This window comes from Galeopterus variegatus, unplaced genomic scaffold, assembly GCF_000696425.1.
Source record: "Galeopterus variegatus unplaced genomic scaffold, G_variegatus-3.0.2 Scaffold312, whole genome shotgun sequence".
Lineage (NCBI taxonomy): Eukaryota > Metazoa > Chordata > Mammalia > Dermoptera > Cynocephalidae > Galeopterus > Galeopterus variegatus.
In genome coordinates, this window is record NW_007726423.1 from 117658 (window position 1) to 129169 (window position 11512).

At 35.0% G+C, this 11512-nt stretch overlaps 1 protein-coding gene across 1 annotated transcript in view; it reads right to left on the reverse strand.

Moving 5' to 3' along the window:
• PIGK (phosphatidylinositol glycan anchor biosynthesis, class K) overlaps window positions 1-11070 on the reverse strand; it is a 123001-nt gene extending 111931 nt beyond the window's left edge. The window contains exons 1-3 of the mRNA XM_008567343.1: window positions 10956-11070; window positions 5332-5385; window positions 360-451 (exon numbers count right to left, since the gene is read on the reverse strand). Of these exons, the coding sequence (XP_008565565.1) occupies window positions 360-451; window positions 5332-5385; window positions 10956-11048 (239 nt within the window). The 5' untranslated portion in view covers window positions 11049-11070. The remainder of the gene's footprint in view (window positions 1-359; window positions 452-5331; window positions 5386-10955) is intronic.
• Window positions 11071-11512: the final 442 nt, after the last annotated feature.

The window sequence follows — 11512 nt, forward strand, 5'->3', positions numbered from 1 at the left end:
AGGGTTGCGATCCCGTTACCGGTCAGTAAAAAAGATAAAAAGGAAAAAAAAAAAAAAAAAGCACCAGATGAGGCATTTAATAATTAATTAAATAACACTAAGCAATTACATTTTAACAAATCTTTTTACCTCAGTAAAAGATTTACCTTAGGATATTTGATTCTTCTTTTATATAACTTGTCATTATAGTCTTAAGTTATATCTACTTTATACATGGTGATAGGCTCTAACAACAAAAAAACCTTCAAATTAGTTTTTTTTTAATCAAAAGCAACACAAAAATACAAATATAATAGCAGCTATGTAAGGGTGATCTTCACTGGGGTTCAAAGTTATTAAACTGTATTAAGGTTTCTTACCTGTCAGGAATACCTAGCCTCTTGACACTTCTATAAACAGAAAGAGTATTTGCAACGTGTCGATAATTAAACCAGAATCGGGATGTACACACCTAAAGTATTAAAATAAATACATTATTTTTATGAATCAAAATAAGCCATGCAGGTACAGAATTACTTTTCTTTACATTGGATAGAGATACCTAAAGAAAAAGTATGCCATAATTCAGATTCAGAAACATCAAAGAACATGAAGAAATATGAATAAAACCAATCTCTCTAGAGGTAAGTCTTCCATAATTAGTAAACAGTACATAGAAAAAACTGAACCAACGTAGTTACACTCAATTTCTTTGATTCTATAATGCTCCTGTTTCTAAAAGATCAAATTCTTTGGGGTCAAGGACAATGCCCATAATCTCTTCATAGAATAGAGAAGAAAATTAGCTGTCTTGAGTTATTTAATATTCTTTTCATTCTGGATTGCTTCCTTAGTTATGAGAAATATAAGCCGCAGACTAAAACATAACACACAAAGTTTTATATGCACATAAGAGAATGCATTATAAAGAAACTGTTGAACTGAACAGAAAACTAAAAAACAATTCAACCAACTTTTACACTTAAAAAAAAAAGCTATTCCTAAAAAATGATATTAAATATGCTAGGAAAATCTAACTCCATACCTCAAAAGTTAATGTTCTTGGGAATCCAGTCTAAGGGAGGTAAACAGAGATTGGGGTCAGCTGGCAGTATATCCACCAACCACACTCCTACCTCCTACCACATGCCTGTACTTATAGTAGGTATAGTAAGAATTTTGAGAATAGCATAAATGCTCTTGTCCCAGCCAAACAGAAAGGAACTATACACATTTTTTATTAAAATGAATTTTCAACCTGGAATCCAACAAGGAAAAGACTAAAATTTTTTGAATATATAAAAATGTAAAACTCCATGTCAGAAATACTATAAAATCCTAGCAAATGAAAAACTAAAAATAATATTATAAGGGCTAATTTCTTTAATTATAATTCAATAAGAAAAAGATGAACAAGCTAATTTTTAAAATGGGCAAAGGAAAAGAGCAAACATTTCATAACAAAAGTATTAAAAATGGACAATAAAATTCTTAAAGATGCTCACTCAACTTCAGTCATAATTTTAAAAGTACAAATCATATTAATAAGCATCAAAAAGTCTGACAATTCACAGTGTTGGCAAGGGTATGGAGAAAAGTATTCATAGCTTACTGATGGAAATGTAAATTAATATAAACCTTCTAAGAAGGTAATTTGCAACATACATCAATTGAAAATGTACATATCTTTTGATTTAACTCATATATATATGCAAAAATAGGTAGTCAAGGCTTTTCACTATAACATTGCCTGTATTAGCAAAAATCAAAACCAAAAAATCAGAAGTCAAATCACTGCCTATCAGTACCAAAAAATACAGTTTCCCTAACCTGAAGAAGAAATAGTATAAAACAATTTATAACTGAATTAGTCATAATAAAAAATTAAGTGTATTTTACCAAACAGTTTTTGCATCTATTATACTATTTAATAAGCATAAATCTAAAAGTTCCCTCATTTTCACCAGTTATTTTCTAAAGAGAAAATTAAGGTGGGAAAATAAAAGGGACCAGAAAATACCAACTTAATATAAATTATCACATATTCACTGAATGCAATATCAAAAAAAAGCGAGTTACAAAAGTGCATGTGGTGTGATCCATTAGTCTTTTAAAAAGAGGAGAGGGGGCCGGCCCGGTGGCGCACTGGATAGTGCGCCGCTTGGGAAGCGCGGCGGCGCTCCCGTCCGAGGGTTCGGATCCCACATACAGACCGGCTCCCGCTCACTGGCTGAGCGAGGCGCGGGAGCAACACCGAGGCTTGCGATCCCGTTGCCGGTCCCCGGTCCGGTACGGGGGCAACACTGAGGGTTGCGATCCGTTGCCGGACACGAAAAAAAAAAAATAAAAAAAAATAAAAAAAAAAAATAAAAGTGATCTATTATACTATTTAATAAGCATAAATCTAAAAGTTCCCTCATTTTCACCAGTTATTTTCTAAAGAGAAAATTAAGGTGGGAAAATAAAAGGGACCAGAAAATACCAACTTAATATAAATTATCACATATTCACTGAATGCAATATCAAAAAAAAGCGAGTTACAAAAGTGCATGTGGTGTGATCCATTAGTCTTTTAAAAAGAGGAGAGGGGTAGACACACATGTGATTATACACATTAGAAATTTCTGAAAGGATACACAAGAAACTGATAATAGTGATTACCACAAGAGAATAAAAATGAAGATCAAAGAGGGGTGCAATAATATATCAGTTTATACCCTACACTGAGGGTTGCGATCCGTTGCCGGACACGGAAAAAAGACAAAAAAAAAAAAAAGACAAAAAAAATAAAAAGAGGAGAGGGGTAGACACACATGTGATTATACACATTAGAAATTTCTGAAAGGATACACAAGAAACTGATAATAGTGATTACCACAAGAGAATAAAAATGAAGATCAAAGAGGGGTGCAATAATATATCAGTTTATACCCTTCCTCACTGTACTGTTTTACCATAGTATGAATTATCTTTGTAGCTTTGTTAAATAGGCAAAAATGTTTATACAGAGTGGATCCTGAGACTAAAATGGAATCCAACTTTCCTTCTATCTCCCTTTGGTGGCAAAGGTTTTCTGTCATTTCACAAGAGCAAAGGGGCATTTCACTTACCTCTGATTATCCAGTCAAGACTAAAAACAAATTAATTCAAACTGGAGGAGAAACCTAGATATTTTAAAATCTGAATCACATAACAATGAAAGAAATGCAGTTTCAGTCCTTTCAACTGGGCCTGGCAAAATTTCATAATATTACGTTTAAGAAAGTACAATCCACTGAAGTTTCACTATACTAACTCCACATTAATGTGTAAAATATTGGGCAAAATATGAAAACTGCAATTCTTGTGAAATGCTCAGTAATATCTCTTTTTACCCTCTATTTTTCATATGGAACTCAGTTTACCAAGATTGGAGAGTTCTTCCCAGAACAGGGCAGGCCTTAATAAGTGTGTAGTATAAGCTAATAGTCTTTTAGTTTTAAAGGATGAGCCCTTCAGCAACTGGTAGCCTGCACATACGCAGTTATTCCCTCTTCTAAGAATTCCCCACAGAAAGACTAATCATGGAAGCACTCAGTTTCCAGTAGAGTTTATCCTCTCGAATTGGTAAATCATGGCCTGGCTCCTGATAGTTTTCCTTGCTTTTAAGTAGACATTGAAAACTTCTCTCCTTATCTCAAGCAGCTTTTGTTCAATTCTTTCATAACATCTCTTGTAAGGGGTAGCTTATAGAAGGTATTCATTCTTGGAGAACAAGAAATGAACCATGAACCCATGTTATACTGTTTAATCACGATACACTTACATTTAATACAAATACGTATAGCAGTTGTAATCATTCTATTTACTTCTAGTGACATGTAGATAATTACATGCTTTTATGAAACAATTCTCAATAAACTTACCTTTGGCCTTAGTAAAGTTAATTATATTTGTATGTTTGTTCTGCACTTTCAGTTGAATTTTTCTACCCACCTTTTACATTCCCACTATATTCTTACAATTTGTGTTCCCTAGTTTTCTTCCTTTTCTAACATAAGTTACTGGCTTTCTTTGCTCATTTTCTTTTTCAGAAAAGTCAGCTTCCTTTCTACCGCTTTTAACCTATTCTTTATTTCCTCATCCTTTCTTCCAGTCGAACCATTTATACACTTTTTCATTAAGTCAACCTTACTGTAAACTTGTATCTTCTAATCATGTATTCTAATCATAATATTAAATGAAGCCCCAGTAGTGAAACTATTATCCAGATATTTCCCAAGCACAGGAAAAACAAATTGATTACATGTATCCTATTTGGGAAATTAAAAATACAAATTTATGTATCCAGATAAATTAAAAATGATAGTTCACACCAATGGGGAAAAAAGGCAGAAGAAAAAAATAAGCCAATAAGCAAATCTTACTAAGAATCAAAACAATGCAAATTAAAACAAAATTGAATTTGTTGCCCAGAAGCCAAAAAGAAAAGATAAAAGTTAATAGTACACAGTTGACTGGAATTTAGAAAAAGACGTACAGTCTTTCTGGGGAGTAATCATGCTCTAATGCTTCACATTTTAATGACTAGGAATTTATCCCAAAGAGAAAATCAGCAAAGTTCACAAAGATGTATGTATAAGGATATTCATAACTGCCCGTGAACTGGAGATTATGGTACATTCATAACACAGAAAACAATACAGCCTTTGGAAAGATTATATATCTCCATATATACTGATAGGGAAAGATCCCCAAGATATGCTAAAGAATTGCAGAATAGCAGGTATAACATGATTCCAGTTTTATAAAAATGTATATCTATATATCTTTATGCTTATATATGACAATAGAAAGGGATCAGCAAAATATTGATCCTGGGATGTAGGACTTTGAAATTTTCCTTTTTTTCATTTGAGGTAAAATTCACGTAACATAAAATTAATCTTCTTTTAAACCTTTCAATATAATTGAATTTTCTATATTGATCATTTACTATTTTTGTAGACAGAAAACATTAAAAAATAAAAGAAAATAAGTAGACAATATCTATAAACTAATATCACAGATAAGAAATATAATCACTCATTTCCAGCATTAAAATAATTGTACATTTTGTAAAATGCTTCCTTTAACAATACACTCCTAATTTATTCTTATTTGTAGATTGCCAGTTGACAGATATATTAAGGGCAAAGAATATTATTAGAATATTATTTGTCAATGCAGTCAATTTAAAATATAGCTATATCAAGATTTTAAAATTCTGTTATAAATATAAGAAAACAAATTCTCAAAATTTGATTCACACAAAATTTCTCAGACACATATTTAATATGAACAGTAAGGTATACCTTTATAAAACATACTTACCAAAACAGCCCAGTTGTTTGTATGGCCACTTCTAAAAAATTGTTCTGCTTGATCCTATCAGTCAAATAAAACAGCAAAATCATTAGAAGAAAAAACCCACAATTTTCCCAGAATAAAAACTGATAAAGAACAGTTAAGATTCGTGGAATTTATACAGTCATAATAACAATAATCTCATGTAAGTTTGTGAACATTGCGGTATTTCACCTTGTAGACAAAATTAAAAACTCAAAAGAACTTACAGTTTAAAATACTGTAAGGAAAAAAGCCCTGAACTGGAAATCTGGAGATTTGGATTCCAGTACTGGCTTAGACACTGATTAAACAGAGTAACCTTGATTAAGATACTTAACTTCCTTGACACGCAGTTTCGTTACATGCTAAATGTAAGCAATGCCAACCCTACATCACACTGCTATTTTAAAGGACTGTAAAGATGTGGGTGCAAGAGCTTCTACTTTACAAAATCATTAAGCATTACACAAATGAAAGTATATTATATAAATCACATCTTACTATTTTCCATACCCTGAGAATAAGAAAGTAGAAAGTGTGCTCAATAGAGAACACAGGATTTGTTTGTTCAATAAATTTAGCAAAGCTATTCTTTAAAACCGCAACCTCACCCCACCATTTTCCTTACCATAATGTATCCATTGCGTTTACCATCTTCTTACATTATATATCATTAACTTATTATGTGTATTATTAATTAATCTGCCCAATAGGATGTGCAGGGGCTTTCATCAGTTACATTCACTGATGTACCCCAAGTAAGTTTGGGACTCAGTGAATTTTGAATAAATACTTTTTGGATGAATGAGTACATGGTCCAAATGCCTTTACTGGCAGTGAACAGAACAAGAGCCTCTCCTGGAAAAACTGAAACCACATGGATGATGGATTCAGAATAAGATAAGTAGCTATTACATAAAGGTTTACCATAAAGCTGTAAATTTCAAAATCTTTTAGGCTGTACTCTGAAAATCCTTCTATTAAAGTGATCACTATCTGTAATGAGAATGCTAGATGAAAATGTTCATGCCAGGAACTTCTCAAAGATTAATATTTCATCTTTAGTAATATCATAGATACTTTTTATTCCCATGAGTTTGTTGTGAAAAATAATCTCCCTACATTCTCAACCAAAACAAAATAATTACCCCTCTAACTTTTTTCACAGAAGTCTTTTTAGTCTTTTAATTATTTAATATTCATTTCTGTTGATTCTCTAAAATCTCTGCAATTATGCTAATTCATGCTTTAATACTGGTCATAATATGAAACATCGAAGGTCAGACAAATGTGCTGAAACATCCATAAAAATTGCTAAGTTTTATTTTTTGACAGGGGATATTATTTGGGGATGTTTGTTTTTAAATATTTTATCTCAAACACAGCTGTATCCTCTTCACATGCTTCTAATTTTCCATTCAGTTTTGAAACTGTGAATGACTTCCTTCATGTCTTGATTCTACACACAACAATTAATATCCTTCGTGTTAAAACTTCATACAACATCCATTCCTGCTATGTACTGGGTACTTTATTTGAATTTACCAATATATTTGATTGAGCACATCCTCTAGCATACTGGCATGTACCATCTCACTAATCTGTTAAAGTCTTTTTTTTTTTTTTTCTTTTTTTTTTTTTTTCTTTTTTTTTTTTTTTCTTTTTTTTTTTTTTTCTTTTTTTTTTTTTTTCTTTTTTTTTTTTTTTCTTTTTTTTTTTTTTTCTTTTTTTTTTTTTTTCTTTTTTTTTTTTTTTCTTTTTTTTTTTTTTTCTTTTTTTTTTTTTTTCTTTTTTTTTTTTTTTCTTTTTTTTTTTTTTTCTTTTTTTTTTTTTTTCTTTTTTTTTTTTTTTTTCCTTTTTGTTTTTTTTCGTGACCGGCAACGGATCGCAACCCTCGGTGTTGCTCCCGCGCCTCGCTCAGCCAGTGAGCGGCCGGTCTGTATGTGGGATCCGAACCCTCGGCGGGAGCGCCGCCGCGCTTCCCAAGCGGTGCACTGTAGCAGTGCACCACCGGGCCGGCCCATGTTAAAGTCTTATCTATATTTGCCATCTCAAAATATTAAAAACTTCAGCATCCAACACCATCCTGACACTTAATGAACATAATTTTGATTATATATTAAAATGAGTGGATATGAACCATACTGACCTTAGATCTGCTCCCAAACAGTATTAATTACTAAAACAATCAGAATGCCTGAGTTCAAATCTGAGCTCTATTGCTTACTAGCTGTATAAACTTAGGAAAGTTGCTTAACTTCTCTGTGCCTCTATTTCTCCATCTATAAAATGGTAATAACATTATCTGACTCACAGAATGTAGGAATAATGACTAAAACATAGTAATTGCCTAACAAATGTAAGCTGTTTTATTTTTTGGCTAACAAGAAAATTTCAGGGACAGTAAAATAAAAATTCCAGTCAAATGTGTGTGTGGCACATACACACATATACATCACATATATAGTATATATACGCACACACACATTTTTTTTTCTCCAAACCCTTTTCAACAGCTGCCTAGATGCTAAAGAAAGTAACATGCTAAAGTGGATAAAGCACTGGTTTGGGAATTCAAAGACCTGAGCTAAAACCCAGGTCCTATATATACTACAGCTGACTATGAGATTGGAGTAAGTCATTTCGCTCTTTAGACTTTACTTTCCACATGCAAAAAATGAGAATTGATCCAAACAATCTCTTATGTACCTTCCAGCTGCAAAATTCTTATTTCATTATTTTAGTGAAAAATCTGAGATGGCACAACTCTTTTGTGATTTAGACACATTAGACTATAATGTAGCATTTGGGAATTCATCACATTTGTTTGGCATCATGCGCCTGTCACTTCCCTGAGTACCCAGAATATAATGATGGGGAAAAATACTCATAGTACTTGCTTTCAAAGAGGTTATTATCCAAAGAGGTTATTGGATAGTGTAGTGGATTGAATTATGTCCCCCCCAAACTATTGAAGCTTGAATTGTCTCCCAAGTTTTATGTATTAGAAACTTAACACCCTCTGTGGCTGTTAAGAGGGTGGGAAATCCTATTATGGTAATTGAAAGGTGGAGCCTTAAAGAGGTGATTGGATTGTAGGACCATGCAGTAGTGAATGGATTAAAAATGGTAGTCAGGGGCATAGTTCCGAAGACTTTAAAAGAAGAAGAGAGTCTCTTGCTCTCTCTGCTCTCTCTGCTTCCACCATCTTGCAATGTGAGACCCCTGGGTCACTGTCACCACCACCAGATGGACTTTGGACTTCTCAGCCTCAGAAACTGTAAGCAATAAATTTCATTTTCTTTATAACTCACCCAGTTCAGTGTACTTTGTTATAAGCAACAAAAATGAACTAAGACAGATAGACACACATTAAGCAGATAAGGGCAAACTATAAATCCTATAAAGGAAAGGCACATAGTGTAATAAAAAGAGTATAAGAACAGGACCTGACCTGGTCAGGGAAGGTTTCTCTAAGAAAGTGACATTTGGGTTAAGATCCAAAAGATAAGAGGAAAGACAATTCCACACAGAAAGAATGTGGGCCCTAATGGCAGAAGGGAGCTTAAAGGTTTGAAAAATGAAAAGAAGGTTAGCATAATCAGAAGTTTGAGAGAGAGCAGTGGAGGTGTAGGCTAGGACCAAAGTATGCAGGGCCTTGTTTGTGAGTCATGATGAAGAAAAAGTTTGTTCTTTATCTTTAGAGAAACATTAAAGTGCACATGAGTGACTTGATCATACCTGCATTTCAAAAAGTTGCTCTGGCTGCGGCTTGGAGAACAGATTGGAAGAAAGAATGACTCCAAACAGACCAATTAGGAACTACTGCACTCTAAGGAAGATGATGGAATAATAGTACAAAGGATACATGCATTATAATTGATGAGTACTATACTAGCAAGTGTACAAATTACAACAGTCAAGGCCTTTGCCTTGTAAGACATAGAAAAAGATTCTACAGAGGTCATACTTTTACTGCGTCTTAGTAAACGAACAGACAGAGGAAACAGGAGGTATAAAACATGCTAATGTGGAAAAGAACAGTAATTATGTAACTACAAAGAATAGTAGTGGTATCCAGAATGAAGTATTCAAGATAATCCACTAGAATAAAGCCAGAAAACAGTAAAGCTTCTATTCATACTTATGTCATCTAAAAAATATGCCATATAAACACTGACTATATAAATTAACAGTAATCATGAATATGTATAAAGTCCATGCTCAATATCTTTTTTAACTGATTGGGTATGTATTCAAAAAGTTGGGGTCTCTTGGTCTAAGCTCAAGGTGCTGAGGTGATAGGGAGAAAAGGGCTCCAATATGGAGGATGGTAAAGTAGGCAGGAACCAGATCATAACGTTTAGAGTTTGTTCTTTATGCAATGGAGAAACATTAAAAGAATTCAATCATCGGGCTGGCCCGGTGGCGCACTGCTATAGTGCACCGCTTGGGAGCGTGGTGGCGCTCCTGCCGAGGGTTCAGATCCCACATACAGACCGGTTCCCGCTCACTGGCTGAGCCAGGCGCGGGAGCAACACCAAGGGTTGCGATCCCGTTGCCGGTCCTGGTCCGGTACGGGGGCGACACTGTGGGTTGCGATCCGTTGCCGGACACGGAAAAAGACAAAAAAAAAAAAAAAAAGAATTCAATCAGAAGAATAAACTGATTAGGCTTACATTTTGTGAAGACTAATCTAGCATCAAAGTGAGGGAGTACGAAGCCTAGGGAAAACAAAATAAAGTTATTAAAATAGTTTAGGCAAGAAATGATCAGGGTCTGGATTAAGCCAGTGGAAAAGGAGAGGTGAAAGCATTTTTAAGAGTTCAGAACATAGAATTCAGTGATAATTAGAATGTGGGATAAAGAGAAGAATTCATTAAAACTCCCACGTTATCTAGCTTAGGAGCAACATTTCTGGGTTAGGAAATGCAGGAGAAAAGGGGTACTTGGTTTTTCAATGTCTTCTTAAGAGAAGGTGGGATAAGCAGAAGATAAAATATCGAGCACGGATTTTCAAAATATCTCGGCGGTGCCTCAGCCAAGTTGGATATGCAGGCCTGAAGATTATGCTAGAGATCTAGATTGTAGAAATGGACTGAGGAATCATCAGAGTACAGAGGACAGTAGAAGTATTATAGAGAACCGTACGTCCTGCGGCCACGCTAAAAAAAAAAAAAAAAAAAAAAAAAAAAAAAAAAAAGTTGGGGTGGGGGAGGCGGGGGAATCCCAAGATAAAACACCGTACCCATCTGACTCCTATCAAAGGGGAGCGTTGCAGTGCAGTAGCAGAAAAGTGTGCTGCCACTCCTGTGTTGACATTGCACCTACCTCTTGCCCGTATTTCACCTACACACTCGTAGGAGCAAACGATCAGGTCTCTGTCTCCTAAGGATTTGATTCTTTTAATTCAACGCTTTAAAAGGCTGAAACAGACGCTGTCCTATCCCGTTCCCAGTGACACCTCCCCACAGCCCAGCCTGGGTGAGATGCAGATGACTCCAGGAGTCTTTCCTCAGCTGCTGTGTTTTGGACATCTGCTGGGGCGCTTACAGCCACAACACAGCCGTCCTCCCAGGGCTCTGTCGTCAGAAGAGCCTGACTCCTACCTCGATCTGACTAGCGGCCAAGCTGCCGAAGGACAAGAGCAACAACGCTGCCAGTGCAGTCGCAGCCTGGCTGATGTAGTCCGTGGCGGCCATATTTGCCGACTTCTGACTTCCCGCACCTGCAGAGGCGGAGCGAATGCCGTAAAGCAGTGCGGCAGGGTTTTTGTGTGTTTTTGCGACGCCATCACCAGCTCCTTGGGGCCCGCCCCTCGCCAGCCTTTAGAAGCGAGCGCTTCCGCCGAACTCGAGTTTCCCGAGTAGCTGAGGTTATTTACTTTTTATCTTTAAGTGCATTTACAGTTTTTGTATTGTAAAATAGTCCTAACACTAAAGAAAAATTTTTGAAACGTGAGCGGGGGAAAACCCGTGGTTCCATAAACTTTAAATGCTATTTACCTTTTTTACTCAGTGCTGCGAGTTCTTTGAATATATGATGCAGGGTGTGGTAGGAATAACAAGCGTTTGGGCACAAAAAGATGATTAAGGATAAATTTCAAATGGAAATTTGGGTGGGTGCTTACAACTCAGTCTTGGGATCTATTACTTATTAAAAGTAT